This window comes from Ixodes scapularis, unplaced genomic scaffold (genome assembly GCF_016920785.2).
Source record: "Ixodes scapularis isolate PalLabHiFi unplaced genomic scaffold, ASM1692078v2 PGA_scaffold4__175_contigs__length_147842914, whole genome shotgun sequence".
NCBI lineage: Eukaryota > Metazoa > Arthropoda > Arachnida > Ixodida > Ixodidae > Ixodes > Ixodes scapularis.
In genome coordinates this window covers 128,305,034-128,330,433 of record NW_024609879.1, presented here as the reverse complement: position 1 = coordinate 128,330,433, position 25,400 = coordinate 128,305,034, and the positions used below count along the sequence as shown (strand labels likewise).

At 46.5% G+C, this 25,400-nt stretch overlaps 2 protein-coding genes across 2 annotated transcripts in view; one reads left to right on the top strand and one right to left on the bottom strand.

Moving 5' to 3' along the window:
- The window catches only part of LOC8023406 (amino acid transporter AVT1A), a 68,188-nt gene that overhangs the window by 20,690 nt on the left and 22,098 nt on the right, over window positions 1-25,400 (top strand). Inside the window, exon 2 of the mRNA XM_029990371.3 lies at window positions 19,042-19,182. Coding sequence (XP_029846231.2) covers window positions 19,059-19,182 — 124 coding nt within the window. The 5' untranslated portion in view covers window positions 19,042-19,058. The remainder of the gene's footprint in view (window positions 1-19,041; window positions 19,183-25,400) is intronic.
- Window positions 1-25,400, bottom strand: part of LOC8033806 (B9 domain-containing protein 2) — a 92,062-nt gene that overhangs the window by 65,026 nt on the left and 1,636 nt on the right. The window lies entirely within an intron of this gene.

Here is a 25,400-nt window from a genome sequence, read left to right as displayed (position 1 = left end):
CACAAGTCTGGTTTGACGACGTGGAAATGTAATTAAATCGAAAGGAAGATGCCTGTGGTTTCATAGCCTATATGTATCACGTCTCACTTTAATCGTGTCACGAACAGCATTGCATGCTGAAAAGACAAATCTGGCTCTCGTCGACCCTCGAAATCGACGTGGAATGGTTCCACGTGTAAAGATCCCTCCCATTCTGAAGTCCTCCGCTGACACGAACTGTCAAAATGTTTTTTTTTTTGTTAGTTCGTCCATGGGTTTCTGCTGTAGTTTGTTCAGAACTATCCGTTCACAAGCTCACATGCACCCGAAACTTTACGTCAGCAAAGATTTTTGCTCTGAACAACAACAACAACAACAGCAAAAACAAAAAAGCAACAACAACAACAACCACAACAAAAGCAACAACAACAACAACAACAACAACAACAACAACAACAACAAGAGCAACAAGAGCAAAAGCAACAAGAAGAAGAAGAAGAAGAAGAAGAAAAACAAGAACAAGAAAACCAAGAACAGGAACAACAAGACGTACAACAAGAACAAGCACAACAAAAACAAGGACAAGACCAAGAAAGAGAACAAGAACAACAAGCACAATAACAAGACGAACAAGGACAAAAACAACAGGAACAACAATAACAAAAACAGCAAGAATAAAAACAAGAAGAAGAAGAAGAAGAACAACAACAACAACAAGACCGAAGAAAACAGGAATAAAATCTCTTATTTTAATGATTAAATATTATATGTAGAACCGAGTCGGCCTGTGCTATGAAAACGTGGGTTCAGATAAAACTATGGTTATATCGTTTGATGTCCGAATGTTCGAAAATCAAGACTATAAATTAACCTTTCAATCAATCTTTATTTCCATAAGAACTCGTGTGATTCGTTTGATCAAGTTTCTTAGCTTCCCGGAACAGTCGGATGTGGGCATCTTTGATTTCAAAATGAAGCCTCAGGGTGAAATCAGAGCGCGTGTCAAAGGGACTGTCCGTGCTCGACGGTCGCCGTATCCTTTGTTTCGCGGAGATCTGCCACAGTAAAGTTACCACGTCAATTGCAAAGCTTACGGCACTTCAAAAAGCTAGTGGACGCGCGAAATTCGGCAAAAGACCGGCTTAATTTCGCAGCACGAAACACCGGTAAGGTTGCTCTTTAAAAACATGAAAACCAAAACAAAGAATCGCATTTATTTGATTTCAATCAGATTTATTTGATTAAAATTACATGATTTACATCACTTCAACAAGAAAATAGTGACTTTTTTATCACTAGATGCGTGTTTTTGAAACACTCTCTGATATAAATCTTTCCTGCTTGATAATTTCTTGCTTCAAATATATTTAATGCAAAAAAAAAAAAAAAACAATAATTAAACAGGAAATATTTATACCCGGCCGCCATGGGAAGCGAACACAAGGAGTCAATTTGCATATGTAAAATATTTTCAGCATCTATTTAGGGAAAATAGTCTTTGATATGAAACATTAGGCTTAATTTGTGCTACATAAATTACGATTTAAGTCACGAATTTCATTCGACGTAAATCACCGGAATGCGTTTCTTGCACTGATCTCTATGTCTATTTGCTGGATCGCGTTTGACCAGCTCCTCCCATGGACCGAAATGCGGTCACTGGCGGCCATCTTTAGGTAGAGTTATATCATCTCTAGCCATCATAGTAACATGGCGGACAGCGCAATGGCGGCCGGGTGCCATAAAATAGCCGTGGATCTAGTACACTGTACCGTGGGAGATATTTCGTGCTTGATTCAAGTTGTTCGACGACGCAGATTCTTGAAACCCGGCGTGAACGGTAGCCTCATCTTTGAGGACCCGGAGAAAGTTCTACGAAAGCGCAGCACCGGGGGAAAGCAGCGCAGCTCGCATCGAAAGCAGACTCCGTAACGGCGTCTGCTTTTGATGCTAATTTTGATGCGACTTTCGATGCGAGCCGTGGTGCTTTTCCCCCGGTGCTGCGATTTCGTGAAACTTTCATCGGGTCCTCAAAGATCGCGCTGCCGTCACGCTCTGTTTCAAAAACATGTTTCGTCAAACAATTTCAATCAAGCACGAAATATCATCCACCCTATTTTTACGGCAGCCTGCCACCACACCTGCCAAAACGCTGTCTGCCATGGATGGATTACAGTGGCTGCAGGAGCTGTACCTTGGCTAGAGGTAATATAACTCTACCTAAAGATGGCCGCCAGTGACCGCATTCGCAGAGCGGGCAAACGCGATCCAGCAATGGACTTCTTCCAAAACCGACGCGCCCCACCGCGGCGAAATACCACGCAGTGCACTCTGGGAACTAGTCGGCCACTCAGTTTCGGTTTCGACTGAGCAGCTTCATCTCATGCTATCACGTGGCGACCGAACGCGCTGCTTGCGTTTTCGATTATCTGACTTTTCACGAACGTACAATACACTCACTCTCGAGCGATGCGAAACGATCGAAGACCGGGGCACTTTCCTTGGTTCCCGAAACACCGGATATTGTGCGTGCGTATGCGAACGTAGTAAGTCGTGGCTTAGTCACCTCACCCCACGAGTGTATCTTTGAGCTCAATGTCAGTAATCCCGTCTAGTACCAGTGAACTACAACTGAAATGTGTTCGTCTGGAACCTTACACGCCTTTTGTTTGCCAAACGTTCGCTTCTTGTTACTTCATTGGGCAAAAAGCAAGCCGCATCCTCACAGGGTATCAAAGTTGAGGCCAGCGTTTACGCATGAACTTTTAAGGAAACGCAATAAATTCGACCTCACTACTGCACAAAAGTGACTATAATGTCTTCCTCGTGTTATCATATATCTCCCAGTCAAATTTTATGCTGATAGAAGATTAACTTTTCGCAAACGCTGAGATCGGCTAGCTACGATGGAGGCCCTAAAACGCGTCCCCTACTCCTCGCTAAGCCTTTTTGGACGAGTTTTTACAGACGCCCGAGATCTGTGTCGGGAACGGTGTCTCTGAAATTATCTCGGCATACTCAGGCAGGAAGAAAGCAAACACATAACAAATATTATGGCCATTAGCAACCGTCAAATGCGCTTTGAATTCGTTCGAGCACTTGTGTGAAGAATGTCGCACCGTGCGCCGGACGGGCATGAACCCCAATGCGGTGCGCATAGGGGTTCATGCCCGGCTGACGCACTTCCGGCGAACGGTGCGACATTCTTCACACAAGTGCTCTACTTTTGCATTCTTAAAACGGTCTGTATGCTCGAATTTGCCTAAATGATTGCAGGATAACTTTATGCGCATACGCGATGTTGAATATTAGTGGAATGCAAGCGGGTGGGGGGCAAAAAGTAATATTTCGTCTATGGACGCACGAAGCAAACAAACTTCCTGATCAACAACACTAATGTAAAGGCGCGAGCTCGATGTATGCATACTTATTGTTTGCTACAGCTTGTTGATTCGTACACAAGCAACATCCCCGAGCACCCGAGCTTCGCAGCGTCGAGACTCCCAGCACTGGCTCGTCCACGTACCTCGATTGGAACGCTAACAGGAAGGCTCAAGTACAAAAATACAACAAGCATGTGTTAAGACAAGTTATACGTCTCGGGATTGTGCTAAAGCTTCGAGGTATGACCATTTAGGTTAGTTTAGAGACCACAAATGACGCTCTCGGAACCAGAAAACAATCTCTTGTCGACGTGTCGATCGAAACCGAAACCATGCCACCCTCCTCCCTGGCCAACTAGTTCCCAGAGTGCAACGCGCGCCGTGTTGCATGCAGGGCTTTATGGAAGTAGTCTATTGTCATTGAGATCAGTGGCTTCTTGCTCCCCGTCATGGCGGCCGGAAGTGGCCGCCCCGCCATGTCCTCAGTTTCCCATTCACGCACTGTTAGCGTCCTTGACGACCGCGGACGCCTGTTGGAACAATTCGAGGAATGTCCAAGCTTTGTCTGTTTCGAAGAGAGCCGAAAGCCACGTGCGTTGCCGTGCGTTAACCCCCACGTTCGTAAAACCTTATCCCCAACTGTCAAAAAAAAAAAAAAAGTGCCACAGCCGTCGCGTTGGAAGGAAGCTCGCGTGCGCACCATCGACATACACTCCGCAAGTAGTGCCGCGCTGGAGAGCGCAATGTACAAAACACCTGCTACGCTTCGTGCAATGAGCAAACGGAGGAAATTAAAAAAATGACCATGAAGAAAGAGAAAAAAAAAAAAAAAACAATGCGAGCGTACGTTTTTTGTGTTTTTTGTTTTTTACCTGGGGTAACTCTTTTGTCCGCGCTGCTTTAGCGTCGTTAGTTAAGCGGGAGGAAGTCGACCGACGTAGGGTTCGTTTTATTTCTCGTTTCTTCTCTGCTACTGAAGCCGTTCGGTAAGCGATCCTCGATCAGCTAACCCTAGCGCAGTAACACTAACGTTGATACTTGCGCATGGAGGTTTTTTTTTTTACTTTTTTTATTTTTTAACTGAAAATAATCCTTTTTAAAAGAAAAGAGCGCGCGCGAGACGAAGAACGTTTCGTTCGAAATTACGCTTTTCTGGCCTTGGCTGACATTTAGATGACTCATTAGGGAGTTTTAGTAAGTCGTTTCGACCCCTCCGATAACGCTTTCGGATACTTTGTTCGGACGCCTTTGCGCATGCGGCTGATCCTTAATGGGCGTCTTTATTGGGAACGATCCACTAAAATTCCCTGTTCGGGAGTTTTAGTAGATCGTTCCTATGACCCATAGGAACGATCTAGTAAAACTCCCGTATAGGGAGTTTTAGTGGATTGTTCCGATAACTCCGATAATGAGGGTCGATAGTACGCGCGAAGCCTTTGCGTATTCTATTCATCTTATCTTTACGGGGTATCGTTATCGGAGTTTAAGGAACGACCTATGAAATCTCCCTATTGACTCAAAAATTGAAAATGAGCTTTCTTGATTTTTTAAAATTTGAGCTGGAAAAGCTCGATTGAATATGGTAGCTGGTCGCTAAAAATGAACCGGAAGTGCCCTGCACCGGAAGAGACGTCAATGTGCGACGCGCGTTCGCTGTGAGCACGTCATCTAGACAACTCGCGCTTTCAGTATCGGCGACCCGTGGCACTCTAAATTTACCATTGAAAGTGCGCGAAACAGATTGTCGGTTTCCGAAATTGGCTATGATCTATTTTTGTTTACGCTGGGATGCATGAACCTGGGACTGAAAGATGGGAGCGAAACAAAATGCACGAGAGATTGCTCGGTTTATTTGCATCCTAGGATGCATGGAGTCGGTGAGCGTTTCCGCGGCAATATAGTTTGTGGCGGACACTTAAGTTTGTTTTTGTTGTTAAAGCATTGTTTTATATTGTTCCAAACCACGCTATTTTTCATGTGATGGTTGGAACGTCTTAGATTTCTTTTTTCTTCTCATAAACAGCTCTAACGCGAACGCCGCAGCAGCGACCGCCGTAACGGCGAACGCTGGCGTCCAGCGTCCAAACAATTGGTATGGATACCACCGTGACAAACGACAGCTACCTCTTCGTCTACCCAGTAATTAGTGTCAACAGCAAAGAAAAAAAAAAGAAAAAAAAAGTGGTATATGCCGAGATTCCCGTAGAGACGCGTTTAGGTTTTCGTTCTTCAATTGTGTGTTCCAATTTGTACAGATTGTCATCTGAAGTACGTGTCACACATTTGGTAACGGTTTCCATGGCGTTTCGACGTTTCGTCGAAACTCCATGGAAACGCGTTTCGACGTAAACGTCGAAGATTAAATCGTCCGTTGCTGCTGTTTTCACTAAGGGTTCTTTATTCTCAGTTATATATATATATATATCCGATGGCGAATGTACAGGCCGACTGGTGTGTGCTGTCACGTTTACAGATGAACATCCGAGTGACTGAGGAAAAAACACGAACAAACTTTTCACAACATGTCGAAACGCTGCCAACGCTACGACACAGTGAAAACGAATGAAGCGGCGCAAAAAATTCCATCGTCACCAACGAGGTAGAGGGGCTTAGAGCGATAAACTGGCATCTGAAAGTGAATCTCCACCCGGGTGCCGCCATGTTGCACATTTTTGACCACTAGGCACTTGACCTTAGTCTTACGTCTAGATGTAAACAAAATACCGCGCACAGATAATTGCTTATTGATCTTTAATAACGGTGCCGACGAGATAAGTAATGTTTCGTTCGTTTCAAGTCTAAGAGGTGCTTTTACGACAAACAGCTCGGGCAGCTTCGCAGTGGCTCCGCTAGTTGCCGTCAGCCGCGGTGCTGTATTCTGGTTTTTATCGGAGCTAGACACGGATCTCTGGGGCTAACAGTATTGGGAAAATAGTTTAAGGTGTTTTTTTTGTTTTTTTTTTTTGCAGCGATCGCAATACAAATATCGACTCAGTTTCGCGTGAAAGCCACGTGAATTGCCACGGTCACGTGTCTGATGGTCAAAATTGTACAACATGGCGGCATCCAAGTGGGGGGAGTAAGTTTTGCCTGGATCATCGCTCTATCTTCGTTCGTCACGGTCCTCGTCTTCTCCGTGCGTTTGGTATTACCAGCTAAACCACCGATCCCTATTGTATAGTAGGCTGAATCGCGGATCGAGCCTGTCTTGCTGGGGTCGAGGGTATACCAGCGGCAACCATCGAGGGAACGACAGTTCCCTCGATGATTCTTTATTTCGAAAAAATAAAGAATCTGAATTTATTTATAAATTTAATACTTTAGAACCGAAGGGCCTTAACAGTTCGAAAGGATCATTGCCGTCTTTTTCATGGACATTTATTTGAGATTTTCTAATCGGTGCCGCACTGTTTTTGTTTTCTCGCTTCATCGTTTAATGCGAGACGAGCAAACGCTTAACATTGGGCCTCTCATTGGCTTCACATGACACCAGGTATAGTTGGCTTATGTCCAACCACATGCCCCAAAGACTAGTTTTATGAAAAGAATGGCAGTAATAATATTATATTTAAATATTTTCATAGTATTTGCTGCTTTGGTATCGGGATATATTAAACTTTTAAGCGAGAATTTAGTTGAGTAGATACCCACTAAACGGTAAGCATTTTTCGAATTAACTTCTTTTTTTTGGCCGTTTTTTCTTTGATGAAAGAAAAGGAGAACGAAGTGTTCTTACTTTGACTGACGAAGAGCCTACCAGGCCCGAAACGTTTCAAGCTCACTTTTTTGGCGACCTCCTCGACCAACTCCTCTAAGGGCCAAATATTTCTGTAAACATATTTCTCTCGAGTGCCGTCTTTTGTTCTCAGGTGCTGTTCCGTATATATATATATATATATATATATATATATATATATATATATATATATATATATATATATATATATATATATATATATATATATATATATATAAAGCATTAGAATACCTGCATTTTTTTCCAATTAATGTTTTGTGGTTAGAGGGTCGAGGGTTGCGACTTTGTCGGGCGTAAAACGCTGATGCGGTTCAATGAGGCAAAGGTTGCCGAGAGTCAGAGTGGAGTCGTTCGCGAATCTCGGAAGTAATCGCTGTGCTTGATTAGTTTAACCGGAGACGGCGAACGTGCAGAGACGACGAGCGTGGTGACGTTGCACTTTTGACGGCTTCTCGACTGGGCTCCATCGCGGTTCGTTGCGTTGACTACGGTCGGACTTGGGAAGGAAAAATGAGGCGGTTCCGCCATTCGTGCCTACAGAGCGCAGCACAATCCGTATGTGAGAAAACAAAACAAAACACACACACACACACACGCACGCGCGCGTACACACACACACACACACACACAAAGAAACACTACCTTGCAGTCCAAGTCCATGCACCAATGCGGTGATTACAAACAAAGCCCGCTTTGCCCACACCAAGTGTGCGCACTGCGCGTGCGCAGAAACCAAATTCGGGAGGAGTGAAGCATCTGCGCATGAGCAGTACCGACAGCAGTGCCGCCGCACTTGCATGACATCAGTAAGTTGAGTTGGTCTATACACCAACTTAACTCTGTGACGTCACGGCGCGGTGGTGGCGCGTCGGTCGCACTTCCGGTCTGGGGCTGTGGGCAAAAGTCCCCATGCCAGGCGTGTATTCCTGCGTTGTTTTGAAAGGAACCTGACAAAAACCTGCATTCTCGTCAAAACGCCGGGACTGCCGTACAAGAAGAGTCGGGAAAGGTTTGAAGATCAGTTTTCACGTGCTCGGTTTGTCCGAGAATCGGGATATGTGCCGTGAAAAGGGAAAACCAGACGCCGTCGGACAACGATTGCTTGGGCGGGAAGCACTTTGGTTTGAATTCACGGATACTTGTGGTCATCAGATTTATTTGTTTTGTTCCAACATGAACGCAACAAAACCATCAAGTTGTGCGGACCACCTGCGGACAACGTTCAGTGCGACTTCAAGTTCAAACGGCCACCTGATCGTTCGAACTGTCGTCTGCTCTTTCAAACGTTTCTGCTTGTCGTCTGCTCTCTTAGACGACGCCGGCCCGTAGACCGAATGTTGGCCCGGTACTTGCTATAAGAAGTAAGTGCAGGCCTCAAAAGACTTAAGTTTGAATGTTAGTAAGCTGGCTCGATGTAAACAGCAGATACAAGGAAATGTTGATCATTGTTACCATCACTGACTTGCTACGCCTAATTGACTTGTTCCGATTCTGCTTGCGATTTTCACTATCGACGTCGGCCATCTCAGCTACGGTACACGCTTTTGCAGCCCGGGCGGCGTCGGGACTGAAAATTGCGAGCGAAATCTTATCATGCGAATCAGGCTTTAGCGTACATTCTGCGGCGTCCACGCGGAGTGAATCGCCGCATGTCACATTATTCACGCGAAGTTTCGCGGTGTAACGAGCCTCGGTAATTTCGCTGACGCCGCTCAAGTAGTCAGACATCGCCAGGAAGACGTAGAATCAACAATTCGAACACAAAAAAAGAGCAGGGGGACTCACACCGACGCCAACAACATCGCATTTTAATGGTTTGTTCATGGGCGACGGCGAGCTTCTTGCCCACACCCCCATCGCGCATACGCGGCGCCAGTGGCGTCAGCTGGGGGCGCTCCGGTTTGTTTGTAAACATGAGTTGGTCTATAGACCCTATCGCCCAGGCGAAAAATGCCGAGTCACTGGGGTGTGGACGCTTCCGCGGAGTCTGGTATTTCCTGTGAGGGAGCTACTGCGCACGCTCGAAACGCCTTCCACAGCCCAGGAGACAAGGACGGCAGCGCACAGAAGGCGATTATTGTACAAAAGTCTGTAGAAGAGAAGGCTCGATCAGTAATGAGCGATTAAGCATTTTATTACAATCTGTACAGGTATTGTTCAGACTTAAATAAAAACACGACCTTTTCGTTTAAAAATATTTTTTCTTGTCTACTCCGTTTCATGTAGAAGTCAATTTCTAAAGACTGAACTGATATCTGCTGTCATGGAGCTGCCGTCCGCTTACGAAAGTGCTACATCTCCATTTCACTTTAAGCGCGAGCGAATCCAAAGCTACAAGCGCGAGCACGTGGCCCCCAGAACGGTGCTTGCACTGCACGAGCGCGCGTGCTTGGCAGGGACGCTGAAAGTCCGGAGCTCGTTCTTGTATTTTGTGCCACGCTCACACCTAAAGGCCGGTTCTCACATGCAGCGAAGCGCTGATGTACCGCTGCTCACGTGTCGTCAGCTACTTATCGTCTGCTATGAGCAATAGTTTTGACGGTGGGATTCGAAGCTTGTTAACGCTCCCGTCGGCCCGTACTTAGCGCGAGGTCTGCGCTATGCTTGTAGCGCACCGCTGCATGTGTGAACAGGCCTTAAAGTGGATGGCGGTATATAGTGTGACATGAGATGCACGTGAAGCGCTAGACCGCTCGGGCCGTTGAGAGAAACGAGCGATCGTCACACGTCCTCTCGTAGCCCCGCATAGCACGGCGAAGTCTCTAACGAAGCGATCAGTTCACTGCGGAGAGTAAACCTGTACCATGCCTGTACCCACTCATAAAGCACGCGCTCACCTCGAGCGACAGCGCTACCGACACACTGTGGGCCACAGCGGCCTCGCACGACGTCCTGTTGTTCGCGCGGCGGGGAAAGAGGCCTTCCTTTGCCGCTTACGCACGTGCGATAGGAACCCTTTTACGAGGGTATACGAGCCGGTGATTGTATAGTCCTCGCTGAAGTTTCAGCTCCATATGGCCTAAAGCCCTCGAGCTTATTTCGAAAGATCACACGCAATGGGCGAACGGCGAGCGCACACGTGCGCGGAATTTTGATTGAGAGCGTTTATCGCGGTGCAGTCGTCGGTCCTCTACGCGGGTAGAGGTTGAGGGAGAGGAGGACATCAGAGCGTGCGGCGGGGACACCAGACAGCCAAGTTCCGACTGGAATGATTAGTGACTCAAAGCTACGCGGAGAGCCAGTCGTCTGCTTTCTTGCGCAGGAGTTGCGGTGACGTCAGAATGAAGCCAAACTCTTATTGGCTGATAGAAAAAAAAAAAAAGAAAGCCGTTTACGATTCCCTGTGACGCCGGATTAGAGCGCAGCTCTTGAGGAGGAGGATGAAAGTGTAAAGAGGGATAGGTGACTCCTTGAGGTCACGTGATTTCAGGGGTCGTGTGACGTCAGGGGGGTCACGTGACCTCGGGGGGAATGGGTCCCGTGACTTCGGAAGGGGGGGTCCCTGTGACCTTAGGGGGTAACGTGACCTCAGGAGGGTCACGTGACCTCAGGGGCGGGGGCTACCGTGACCGCGTGACCTCAGGGAGTCACGTGACCTCGCGGTTACGCCGACGCCTACAGCGCCGCCGGCGCCTCTTAAGCCGGAAACGGGCCCCTAAGAGCTGGGCTCTAAAAAAAAATAGGTGCTAGATATCAATGCTAGGGCTACTCGCTAATCATTCCAGTCGAAGCTCTATCGGCCCTCTGGTGCCCCCCGCGGCCGCTCTGATCTCCTCCTCTCCCTCAATGTCTACCCGCATAGTCACGGACAGGATGCAAACGGCAGGGTGTCTCTTTCTGAAGGCCGGCGTTCAGCACGTGTTCGCTGCCTTCCACCGTGCTTTGGCTGCACGTGCAAGCATCAGTGCACACGAGGCACTGAAAAGTTAGTGTTATGAAGTTCGCTCATCTAGAGCACCACCAGCTTAGACTCTTTGAAAAAACTTGAAATCCTCAATTTATTGTGTAAATGAAGCGCGCGAGAAGCATACGCTGCGTAAAAACCGTATTTTCCGGGCTCCAGTCCGCAGAAAACGATTTAGACCGAAAAAAAAAGTTTTGCTTAGAAAGGCTGCACCGGGTGCATAGTCCACACCTGGTGCTTATTCGACACGAAAATCTTCTCATACACGGCACACCTTGACAAATGTCCGATTTGTTTTAGCTCACCAAGAAATTTGTATTATACATTAAGCATCATTAACGTACTCTTTCCTTTACAAAATCTGTGACGTCTATTCATCATGAGCGATCTTGGAAAAACAATAGTCCGCACAGGCCTAGACTTTCAACTTTATAAACATGTGTAGCCCGCGAACTATAGAGCCCGGAAAATACTGTAATCTTTGGTTTTGTTTTGTCATACCTTACAAAGTCCTGGTACATCTTCGGATGATTTCGGGAGCAGTATGTACAGTGCGCCGCAATATGAAAGACCCACTGGGAGTGAGTGGCCGAGGCGGTGACTGGCGGGGGCGCTGCGAGCGCTCCGGGCAATTCCATTCTCCTTCGAGGGGAGGACGCTCACCCGGGGCTCAGCACAAACTGATAAGCGCGTTGCGCCTTAGCTGAGCCTCGAGAGAGCGTTCTCCCCTCGAAGCAGAATGGAACTGCCCGGAACGTTCGCAGCGCCCCCACCAGCCACCGCCTCGGCCCAGAAGGCCTCCGCATGGTTTCCTCTTCTTCTATGAAACGTCATCACAGTCGGATCGCGCTCGGTCGGCTATTGGACCCGAGCCCGACCTTCGACGCGCTGATTGGCCACGAGCCGCAGCCGAACACTGACGCAGCACTCGTGCCCAATCTCTCGCCTCGATCGATCTGACTATGATGACGCGTTTGAAGGCCTTCTGTCTAAATGGTGTTGCTCGGCCACGCGCTCCTAGTGGGTCTTTCATATTGCGGCGCACTCTACTACGTGCCAAGATACATACCGCGACTTAAGACGAAAATGGCATTGGTTGTTGCTAGTCACTACATAGGGCACGCTTATAAATCGGCCAATTTGGCTGCATAGTGCTTGGGCGGGCGCCATTGGCAATGGTTACGATTTGAAAGCACGACTTTCTGAGCTTGAGACACAGTTCAGGAGCTCGGTCAATTTCACATTGCTCTGTCGCGCACTGTTTCAACATTTCTGTAGGACAGAACACCTTGTCCCACGATTTCAGGTGAAGCGTCAGATGACTGGCAACAATAATTTCGAAGGGTAACTCCGGTAAAAAGTTGAACCAAGATGAAATACTGGTATCGATCCACGGCAACTAAATAGAAGCACTGCCAAAATATTATACCAATGGGAAACAGCAATCAACTCTACTACTGATATATATATATATATATGTATCAGTAGTAGAGTTGATTGCTGTTTCCCACTGTTTCCCATTAGCGCGGTGTGACGGGTGGTCGGACAAAAATTTGGCCAACATGGTTGCCGGGTGGCGGCAACGTATTGCCCGACTGTTGCTTTTTTGCCGCGATGTGACAGGGTCGCCACCAAGATGATTTCTTCGTGTTGCCAAATGGAGTTGTCCAACTGTTGCCTCAGTGTGACAGGGCCTTTAGCGATAACGCACGAACATTAATAGCGAATTCTAGCAGAGGATTTTCAAAGGCCCGCTATACCGCTACGTTCGCGCGCTTCAGAACATGGACCAAAGTGACAGCGCATTTCCCGCAACTTACGTGCCCTGAAAACACGATCTACTCTCTTTATTCACTGCCCGCTCGCTCAAGCGCTGAAGTGCGAGCAGCGCAAGGGACTAACACCGTGTTGCACAATGCCCAGTATACGCCTCGCTGTGCCGTAAATTGCGGAAAGAACTTTGCAAACAGCCTTGCAAACTTTGCATCCCACGATATATGGCCGTGCAGCTGATCCTTAGTGTTGCCAGCATTCTCGAGCCGGTTGTTTCAGTATCGCGGTACCCCCCCCCCCCTCCCCCCCCCCCCCCCGAAACAAAATTTGAGATGTTCACAAAACTGCGCAAAACTTCGCAAAAAAAAAAAAAAAAAAGAAGAGACATTTTTTAATTTAGGGAGACTCTCTGCACCATAAAAACAGAAGTAATCCTAAAATGAAGCTTCAGAATGACCGAAAAAGGTGTCGTTATTCTGAAGCGCATATAGCTTGTTCAGCGGCCATACAGTTGTCCCTGCGGTCGCACGATCGCTCGCGTCAGCCAATATGGAAGTGAGGCGTCACCCGCGCTCTTAAGACTTTTCGCGTGAGGCCCCAGCGTCTAACATTTCCTCAAATTTACCGTCGCCAACGTCGTTTTATTCTTATGCGCCGTTAAAGGGACCATGAAAGGATCTTTTTACTTTTGCCGAAACCTTTTACAATAAACTTTCACCGTTCACTGAACGCCGAACAGGCATCCATTTTTGTTTCGGTTTATTAACTTCTACACGAAAAATTATTGAAATATAGAGTTTTTCTTCTTTTCCAACTCGCCGCAAAACAAGCCGCGGCGTAATTTTGACAGCCGTGACGTGCTATGGCACCGGGCAGTAGAAGAATGGGAGCGTTAGCGTCGAGCTTGCGGTGTGCCGGTAGGTTTTACCACACGATTTTACTGCGCTGATGGGGCCGATGTCAACGACTTATTTTCTGAATCGGCGCCTCTCATCACCGCGATAGCCATGGACACATCGCAGCTGGGCGAAATTCAATTAGACATGTTGCGCTACAGAAGCAGCATAGGACTGGTCCCATACGCCGGTACCAAGGGCAGCAGGTCGTCAGCACGACCGCCGTTTCTCCGCCGCCGTCAGCCGTTTCCTTGGTATCTTTAAGAAGAAGAGAACGCGCGGCCACTCACTGGAGTAGCAGAAAGTACAGAGAGTTTTCTATGGCCTCAAGCTTTATTAACCTTTATTATGTCCAGATAGGCTCGAAGGGCAGAGTGGGTGAGAAAAGAAAAGAAAAAGATGCAGTACTCTGTCTTGGACCATCACGACTTGATAACAGGACCTTACCGATAATACAAATCTCGCCACACGCCTTTTCGACGATTGTAAAAGACGATGTAATCTTAGCAGCGACATAGAAACATAGAAATTGATTTCGTGATCACATAGATGTTGTGGGAGTTCAGGATGCTAACACTAATCACTTTTCTCGGGTGATGAAAACACATCAAAATTTGAATCCTTCATACACGCCTTTGAATACACAACACACCAGTAATATCTTGAACTTGAGCACACGCATTTGATGCGAAAAATAAGAAATTCGGGCCATGTTCGAGGACAAAAAAGAAAGCACCACTGTAGTCTAAGTACACAAAGATCACGACACAAGCGTTTCTGTTGTCTTGAGGGTGTCGCCACAACATCTCCGCACGAGTAGATGGATCTTCCCTTCAAGGACGTGCTGGGTTATCACCGCGACACGCGACGAGAATTCAGTCAAAGATAGCGCTCTACGCGGAACGATGAGCTTCCACCATGCCAACCATGCATGTCCTTCAGCAGAGAGCTGGAGAATCACTAAACAGCGCAGGCGCAGTCTTATCTTTCTCTTCTTCGTTTACTACACGATATATGGCGCACAGCTCGGAGCATTATAAAATTTGGCAATTTCCTTCACATCGCTAATCACTCAAGAAATGTGGATCAGAATATTCTTCAACAAAGCTTTTAAGAAACACTTGCCGGCTTTTCACTAAAAATTCTATAGCGAAAATCTTTTTTTTTTTTTGGCTGTCTATTTTTTGTGTTTTGGTTTTCTTTTCAAACCTTTTATGACGTGTGGTGGATAAAATTCGATTTCAAAATTGTTTCATGCTCCCTTTAATTTCAAGTCGCACCGCAGTCCACGGAAGAATCCGGTTGAACCAATCAAGCAGCTTCAAAAATGCGTCGTCATGGCGCTCGTTTTTTTTGTGTGTTTCCTATCACCGGCCAAGCCAATCAAGCAGATGAAAACAGCGCTGTATATGTAGGAGTGAACTCAATGTGCGTGATTTGTTTAGTCGGCGATAACAAACACTCTATAAAAAGTCTGTGCGTCTACTTTCACGCACAACACTCGGAGAACGAACCAGCGCAACGTAAAGAGGCAGCTCAATGAATGCCGATGCCACAGCATCTGTTTAGACCAAAAAAAACGCAGACTGAGTTGTGACATTAAAAAATGCAAGCGTGACGTTTTGCATTGCTCAATGTCACAACTCAGACTGCGTTTTTTGGTCTAAACATATGTTTCGGCATCGTCATTCGCTGAGCTGCACGTCATTCGCTGAGCTGCTTCCGTAAGTTGCGCTGATTGGATCTCCGAGTGTTGTGCGTGAAAGTAGACGCACAGACGTTTTATAGAGTGAACGCACAAAATGATCAGCGCCGATGGGCGCACTCTTGGAGCTGATTGATTGGATCCATCGGATCATAGCTTCGGCCACACCCGCGTCTGCTTAGGGCCGAGCTCTTGTGATCTCTCGTGACAAAGGGAACACGCTGGAACGCTGGCGTCATCTAAAAGGTGACTCTGGAACTGCATTTCACTAGAGCGGAGGTTTTTGCAGTTTTTGCGAGATCCCATCTATGGGAAATAGCCGTTTGTATCATATTAAAAAAAAAAAAAAAGAAGTAACTTTTCCGAGGAAAAACAAATGAACAATGCTCGAAAAATGAGGGAACACGCGGAAATACCGAGTGTTCAGTAATAAGTACCAAGACCTCTTAGCATGAAAACAAACGCTCCCAAAAAAACGTCGCTAGCGCGTTAAAATAAAAAAAAAACAAAAAAAAAAAAAACATATAGTCGATATAACTTGGATGTGAGGTGGGCGTCAGTGTGTTTTTTCGTCGGGAGATATTTAATAGCTTTAAAGGCACGCGTTCGTAAGCAGCTACAAGTGTGCGAACCAGACTTTAAAAAATGTTAAACATAATATAGAAGTACCGATGTCGTGTTTTGTGATACGCGTGTCGCGTTGCCCACGTATAGTTTGCATTACTCGTCGGGGAAGGTCATCCTCGCGCTATCGTTTAATGACAGGGTGCCGTATATCTGCAGCACGAGGATGATACGGTGTCGTGCGGTTGCACGCTGTCCGTATACTATAGAGCGGTCGCTTATCTTGACGCTCACGCGGACACGTGTGCCATCGTCGGAACGAGTGCCGGGCGCTTCTGTGCGGAGATTTTAACGACGGGCACGGCTCGGATCACCTTCTTCCAAGGAATCCTCTCAAGGAAAACGGCCTTTGACTAGAAGGACGCGCGTCTAACAGCGTGAATGTTTTTGGGATCTGTACACCGGTACCCCAGTTTACGATTACGTATGGTGTAAGGGTGAAGCCAGGGGTGCGTATCTAGAACACATCTATACACCCTTCAGGGTGTAAAACTTCATATTGAGTGTTAGAAAAATTTCAGGCTTCTACTGTAAACTTCTGTCCTATCTTTTTTTCTAACCGTCCTCTGTTTCCCCATTCCTAGCCGGACAGCGCATTGGTTGGGAGACGCACCTCTTCCGGCTATTGAATTTTTCTCCCCTCTAATATACTACAGAACAAAGGAACTGAATTTGCAGCACCTCAGCGTCACCGGTAATCGACGACCTGTCATGGTACGCTTAACGAGTCGTGAGATGGAATCCAACGGCGTCTCGTTTATCAAGTTGCAAGCATTGACCGACGACCCTCACTGGGAGGCCAATCCCGACGTAGCACGTGGTGGGTGGCGCTCTGTTTTGTAACCTGCTTGACCGGGTCAGGTACACGGCGGGAGTTATTTGCTTTTGGATGTCTATGCCTAGTCTTGTCACGGTGCTGACTGCTGAACTGTCCAGTACTGAATGGCAACATTGATGGGAAGATATTTAACAGAAATTTGACACGTAGCTTCTACTCTATACGGCATTCGAGACAGAAAACAAAACCTGGTTTTTCGTTCCGCATAAATAAAGTACGCATCACAGGAAGCTGGAAATTCGTGTGAATGTGACACTAGTGATGGTGATAAAATGCAAAAGTTTGACAACAGGACGCTAATTGAATAAAGCAGTAAAGCTATACTTCGTTTACTTAAGCCGTTAGTGTAGCAGCTTGAGCGAGTTGGTTGCTCACATTTACAAACACTACTGCGCACTAATGAAAAAGTACACTCACCCCGTCCACTGCTCCTAAGGAGTAAGTGTACCTTTGCAGTAGTGCGCTGTAGTGTGTGTTACTTAAGCCGTCATACAAAGAAATGACATTGGACATGACCCGCGGCATTTATTTCAACGAAACGCATTTGCCAGCAAAGAAATAAAACAGGAATAAATGTCTCGCTGTTTTTTTTTGTACTGAAATAAATGTTTAAGGCGGACACAATGCCATTTCCTAGATTGATGGACATTGAACTGAAGTTGACGTCGGCTTATATAGACATTTTGCTTTTCTGCGTCATATTCTGATCCAGGTAACGTCATGTCCTAAATCGTTCACATAATATAAGCACCGCTAGACTCATATTCAGAAAAAAAGTTTCATATTTCTGGAAAGCCTTTTTTTTTTTCCTTCAATACCCATGTTGAAAACTGGGTTCTTTTTCCTCTCTTGAACCCTGTACAACGTACGCTAGGAAAAAAAAAAAAAAAAAAAAACAACAACTCAAGAAAGCATGTATTAATAAGAAAGAAACCAGTTAAAAATGTAATAAAACAAGATATCTGAGGTCCTAAGTCTCCCGTCATGCCGCAAGAATGTCGGCCCGATTTTTGGCCGCCGCGAATGGCTAGCGCCACGCTTGACCTTGCCGCTGGCCAATTGCGACCGTCAGAAAATTTCGCCGGCGTCTTCGCCGAGTGTCCAGCTCGGAGCCCCTGCATTGAACACCCTCTAAAATGTACGTACCAAAGCAGGCACGCGTAAAATCCTTCTAAACCGTAATACTATCGATTGCTATTATTGTAAAAACACCGGTAGGTAAAAAACAAACAAAAAAAAAAAAATGAACGAGGTACCGATATTATTGATTCTGTCATATTAGTTTTTATTTTGTCTTACCACCTGTCCATTATTCGTTGGGGAGTTTAGAATCGTTTGGATTGCAACGCTATGCTTCCTTATTTTATAGACAGCGAGGCAATGAAAAAAACGCTGAAGTTAGCAGGCATTTAGATTTTAACATGTTTGCCTTTTTATTTATTACTTCCATTCGTATTTAACGAAGTATCGACCTTGACCTTTTCATTCCTCTTCTCCGAGACAGCGTGGCCAACCGGGACAATAGACCCTTTACAAAACCTCCTCAAGCAACATTGGCCTTCGCCATTTCTGGAGCACAAAGCGTGGGATTGGATCTGAGTCGTCGCCGAACGCTGATACAGACCTCCTGTCCAATACCTGCTGAGAGTACGTGCCCAATTAATGCCGGACTGGCATAATTGGCACAGCAGCCACTGGGGCCTCTAAACTCGTCAAAGACATAGTGGGGGCCGAAGTTGACGGAGCGCACTGATTGGTCTGTCACGACGATGACTTCGCGCTTTTTTCGCCGACGACCAATCGGCGCGCTCCGCGATCTTCCGGCTCCAACTTTGTGTTTGACGATTTAATGGCCCTAGGTGGCGCGCGATTTCGAAAAAGGTTTTATTACCCCAGGTTAACTTCTCTGTCTCCTTTTTCTGTCCCTCCTACATTCATTACTTCCCTTTTTGGATTGTAAGAGTGTATCAGTGCGAAGTCCACCATACGGAGCCCCATCCTTGTTCTGGCCATTATCAGCAGCGAATCTTCGTTTTCCGGTTGTGGAGGACCACAGGGAAGCGTTTGAACCCACATTTTTCTGGTGTGTGCCATAACGGGACGGCACGTCCTCTTCGCGGTGTATGGGGGATTCCCTTGTCACCCGAAGGCCGGAGGCTCAGGACGCTCCCTTGCCTCGCAGAGGAGCGGCCGGAGGCCATGGGAGAAGCGGCGCAGTGCCCGAGCGCCCAGGGCTTGTCCCAGTTGCTGGCGGTCATCTTCGTCATCGGGGCCGTGGCCGGCATAGGTGTCCTCGCCCTGCCGCACGCCATGAACGAGACCGGTGAGTGGCGAACAGACGGGCTCGGGGCCACTGAGTAGACTTCGGCTGGGCATTCCTGCTTGCAGAGCTGACGCACTTCGAAAAGAGATGTTAAAAACGTAAAAAGTGCCACAGAAAGAAAAAAACAAAAAAAAAAAACAGAGAAAAATAAATTTCCCGATTTTTTAGTATTTATCAAATGCGCTTACAGGCTGTATTCCCTGGCGGCCATAGCTGAGCTCGCTGCTGCTGAGCCCGTACTGACGGCAGGCTTCCACAACGCTTCTAACACGCACGTTGCACACCATCAGGATTCTCTTCTCTGGGAGATCATAAATAATAACTCATCCCGAGCATGCGCTGTGAGCATTCATCTAAAATAAGGCGTTCTGTTAATGCCACCAATAGGTCCTGTATAAGGGTTATTCACACGGGTGATGCTTTTCAGGGAGGGACGTGCGTGCTGTCAGTGATCGGCGGAACCAGCGGAACTCCCTCCACGACTCACGCATTCCCATAAGTTTACACAAACGGCGGTTAACCTAGAGGGACGTCAGTGTTTTCCGACGAATTAAGCGGTCGCACTCTTGACAACAGATCTCGGCGCGCTGACGAGGGTAGAAAAATGAAGGCGCATACATGAAACGGCAATACGCGATTATGGCAGCAGCGTTGATGCAGATGACAAGGAACTGCTTTCTGCTAAAAGAAAGATGCTTCTTACATAAAGTATTGCAACACAAATTTAAAAAAAAGTGGAGTTTAAAATTAGCTTAATGAGGAGCGGCTTGGAGATTATCGAAAACTCCTTCGGGTGCCCCGGATGATATACGCAGCAACGCAAACCACAACAAGTAAGCCGAACCCGACGCCACCGCCGGTATCTCGCCGAGCAACATCTGTAAAGTTGCCAGATACACGAATAAAATGCCGCCCATTGCGAAAAGATTCCGCGTCAAGGCGGTGGAGTGTTTGTGCCAGTGTTGGACAAAATACTCGATAAAAGTATTTATGTTACTAAATACCTGCTTCAGAAAGTATTAAAAAAAAACTACTCAAGTTACTTCCATTGTAACGTATCTTGAGTACAGCACAAATACTTAGAAATGTAATTAAATTACTTTTGAAGATACTTCCGCATTGTGTAATTTTTATCGGCGTCAGTGACAACGACAATTTTACAGCTGTGCAAATGTGGGTTACCAGAATGGTTTATTAGCACGCAACAACACCAAACGGGAAAAAAGTATCGTAGGGCTATTTTACGCAGTGCAACTATAAGGAGCAGGATATTGTCACGAATGATAAATGATGAGTCGGCAAATATCTGAAGAAACAAACATTTAATGGGGCGAACTTGTTCCCAAAACAAAATAAAGAAAGGCTAGCGTCGCAGGCGTCGATGTCGGCGCAACAGCAGGATCGAGCGCTAAGGCGAGACTGACTCCGGACCGCCACTAGGAGCACATTTTGCACCCGCGTGGGTTTCTGGAACATTCGGCGTAGGACATTCAGCGCGTAGAACATTCGGAACGCAATCAGACGACAAGGTTCTGGAACTTACGAAGAGGAGTCCGCTCCCTGGTGTCGAACCCGGAGCCTCCTCGCGAGAGTTAAGCGCGGTAACCATTCGGCCTCGCGCTCGCTCGGCAACGCGCGTGGCAATATCACTGATACATGTTACAAAACATTCCTGGAACAACAAGGAAAAGGTCGCTTTAACTCTTGGGAAGGTGATCAGATCGTGGCGCCCCAAGCGGTTAGCTTTAGAGCTACAGGAATGGAGACAACGAATAACAATCACTCAGCGCTCGGCTGACATAACCGAACGCGGAGTCAGAGTTTGGCTGGAGTTCGCGTTCTCCGGTGAGGGGGAGGGGGGCTTTTTTGTTTCCACTCCAGCCTGCATGAACAATGCAGCATGCATGGTACCCAGCTCAGCACAGAAGCCCAAGTTGGTCAAGCTCACATCCTTTGACGACTGCTTTCGGGAGAGATACGGCACTTGACGTCACTTCGCTAATTGTTAGTATTTTTACATTACACTCTGCCCCCGATCTATTAAAAAAAGATAACATGAACATGCCGACAAGGCCTGTGGGCATGCGCACAGGCCTTGCGTTGGTTAAACACCGAGGTGTGGGACAACAAACGGGTCAGAGCGCCTCGCCAATAGTGACATCACTGAATATCACGTCCTGCGGCGCACCTTAGACGCATCGTTTAACTACAATTCATAATTCCTATACGAGGATTCCAGTATAAACGAACTTGGGATACGAATATGAGTGAATGGATAACAAAGAAACCCACATATTAGGCACGGCAGAGGTTGCACCTTCTTCAAGTAGGCTGCGTTCAGAAAGGCACTCAAAGCTGGGGGACGCTTTGTTTGCATTTTGAGATATCATCCAGCTTGTAGTTCGTTTCCTATCCTGTTCTCTGCTTATCAATGTTCGCTTACAGACAGTGTTCGCGGAAGCAATAAGTGACGGACTTACAAAAAAAATTAAATAAAAACACCAAAGCAAACCTTGGCCTTTTGCTGTAGCGGGGTCTAATACACAAAAATCAAAACAAAAATGTATTTTTTAGTGAGTGTCCACGTCTAATTTTTTTCTATTTGTTATTTTCTGGACACTTAAATCTACATTGTTGTCATACGTCGTTACTCGGTCTGCGTTGCGCCTCAGTTTGGCAATCTTTGCTTCCATAAAACCACCCCTTTTGTTTGAGAATTTTTTGGGGGGAAGCTTTAGGAAACAAAAGGCGCCTTTGGGAAGGCGAGGGGAAAACCTTTACTATACGAACTTTGGGCTGAAATATGAGTCACAAGCGTCAAGAAAACCATCGTTTCACGAGCTTAATTAAAGTCACCTTAGCTAATCGGAGCTAGAAACAGGATTTGGTTGCTCGAAAGAATGCTCACGTTTGGTCGTGCCACGGGCACGTCACTTCGTACCGGAAAACTCGAAAAATGGCGGAAATTAAAAAAATGTTTTTGTGATAATGAGTACAGGATACTCAGAAATTTTATTAAAGTAGAGTATCAAATACTCTCGCTCAAAGATATTTGCAGGATACCAAGATACTTAAAAAGTATTTAAAATACAGTATCCTGAATAGAGTATTTGAGATAGGCACAAGTCTGGTTGTGCAGCCCGGGAGAAGACACGCCCCTCTCCCTGGGATGTCTACGTCAGCGCGGCTCCGCTCAAAACCATGACGTTGTTACCATGTGTTGCGCATCGTGGAAAGCAAAGGGAGAGATTTTGCCCCCGTCATGGTGTCGCATTATGTCACATCACTGACGTTACAGAGTGACGCGTCGGCATGGCGTCACGGTCACGTGATGTCATTGCGTCGCATGACGGAAAGCGTCACGCGGCCAAAGGAAAACACGTGGTCACGTCAACTAAGGTCACGGGACAACGTAGCATGACGTCACAATCTCATATGACGTTAGTGTGTCACAGTACTACATGATGTCACGTGACAGTCAGGTCAGGTCATGACACGAAGTAAGCGCGACTGCGCCGTCGGCCACTTTCGAGGCTACACCTCAGGCATGGACACGAAAGCACTAAGAAGTAGCCCTAAAAAGGCTCTATACATTTAAACCAGAGAAGGCTACTGCCCTTCCGGCAACTACATTTGTCTTATGAAAGTAATACCTATTTCGGAGACGTCTCATTCGTTGTCCAAACAGGAGATTTCAGAACACGTGAAGGCACACAACTTTTTCCATGTCTTTTTTCTTTGCCGGGGGGGGGGGGGGGGGGTGTTCTTTTCTTCAACGTCCGCTTCTGTCCTCCACGGAGGCCTAGAGCATACTCGTCACTTGGGTTCGGACAGCTACTTCCACGCTATGTTCGCTGTCAGTCAATTGTTCAAGGCCTCCGCTACTCTTCATATCCCGAAAACGGGAAACAAAATGATAACCGAGGGCGCGGCAGAACATATGGACAGGCAACAGGCACACCACTGGCGGGTCACGCTCAGCTCGGCTGAAGAAAAGGTTCTATAAACATGCAGGGAGGTAGAAAGAGAATTGAGGAGTTTCAGCGATTATAGGGGGCGCTCCGATCGATCCAACATGGCGGAAAAGAGGGGGATAGATTTGCGACGCCCGTAGACCAGTAGCGTATAAATGAAACAAACCATATCGTTCTCTGTTTGTTGCCGTGTGCGAGATGATCATCGCTTCAAGCAAGACCTACCGCGATGCTACAAATGAAGTGTTCAAGCCAGTCGAAGGCAAGAAATCTTGCCACAGCCAAGATATGTGTGCAAGCGTTCGACGTGAGCTTTCACGCTGGTGCACCTGTCATCAAGTTGAACCGAGTGTACGCGGGTCCAAAGAAAGGTACATATCAACAATGTTCGCGCGTTGAAACTATGACGTGTACTTTATCTAAACCTTAACTTATCGGTTTGTGGCTACAGACATTTTCGTTGACGTTGCATAGATGATGTAATCATTCAGGCGTCGTATTAAACGGTGTTGAGAACTTTCGGTTGTTCTTGTTAATTGTGCTAAAAAGCGGTTGGATGGAAAGTATGACAGCTACAGCATACAATGGACGATCAAGGTCTTTATCCTGCGTTTTATGTATCGAAACATCGGTATCCTTGGTGTTATATTGCGATGTCGCGTATCGTCCTGTTTTTACGCGTAATGTAAACAAGCCCCGGAAGTGCCAATCTCATTTTGATGTGCTTGTGCACTCCTACAAGCCTTCTTTTGGCTCTCGCGGGCAGCTTTATTGTAATGGCAATAGTCTCATCGGTCGTTCGAGTTGTATGTGCCACTGTGAGATCCGGTGTGTGAGGTCTGCTGACAAAAAAAGTCTGTATTAAATGCCAGAAGGAGAACAAAGTTAGTTTTCTAACTTTTTTCATTTTACAAAACAGGCCAAAGCTTTTAAAACAAGAGCAACCTAAGCTGATATTTGATTGAGCTCAAGAATGAATGGCAGAAGGCGCTTATGCTAGGTGGTAGATGTACACAGTTGATTTACTTTTCGCCTCTGCATTGTAAATTGGAAGATATATGCATCAGCAGAAGACACAGTAGGTTTTTATACACAAACACATACACTGAGTATTAGAAATATGGCAGATAGTATTGGTCTAAGGTTTTAGGTCTTTGTTATTCAAATGTATGCTGTTTACAGACCGGATACACATCTAGTTATAGGAACGTTAAATATAACTTCTAGACAAGTTTGACGGAGTCGCGGGGTAAGGGAAGTTTACCGCAGCATTTGTACCGGGGTTATCCCTTTACTGCCTGGCGTTTTTATTTTGACAAAAAGTTGCTTTGTATAGGTTGTAAATAATAAACATCCCTTTCTCTGAATTCGCAGACGCGCTGCTACGCTCACCCATTTGTAAGGGCAAATTGCAGTTTTCCTTTATGTTGGTCATTTTGGATTTCATAAAGACCGCATGAAGCTCCATTCTTCCTCTGGCAAATTGGGTGAGACTGAAGTGGGGCAAGTCTTCCGAAGGAAGTTTCTCAGCGGGGCAGCCGAGTTGCGGTCACAGAGCGGGATGCCGAAGTAACGCTTACCTGCTGCAACTGTCATTACGTCATCCAAAACAGGCACCAGTGTCCATGCACACAGAACGCAGGATAAAGACCTCAATCGTCCCTTGTGTGCTGTAGCTTTCATACTTTCCACTCAACCACTTTTTAGCACAATTAACTAGAACAACCGAAGAGTTCGCAACACCATTTACTGCGAGGCCTGAATGGTTACATCATCTAAGCAACGTCAACGAAAATGCTTGTAGCCGCAGACCGATAAATTTAGATTTAGATAAAGTATGCGTCATAGTTTCATCCTCAAACGCGCAAATATTGTTGATATGTACCTTTCTTGGTGACAGCTGCACCAGCGTGAGAGAGCCCACGTCGAACACTTCCAGACATATTTTGACTATGGCAAGATTTCTTGCCTTCGATTGGCTCGAACACTTCATTTGTAGCATCACGGTAGGTCTTGCTTGAAGTGATGATCATCTCGCTATGACTAGCTATGACCACCCGACGCTGCTTGTTTGGTATTCAGGGCTTTCCGCTCAGGCTATTTGTTTGTACTTGGCACCGAGTGTAATTTCCTGCGCTTGTATGTGTGCTCAGTGTCTGGATATGGCCCTGATAGAGCAGTTCTTCAGGCTCAACCGCGTTCGCCGAAGAACGTCTGAAGAAAATGCCACCCAGGAAAAAAAAA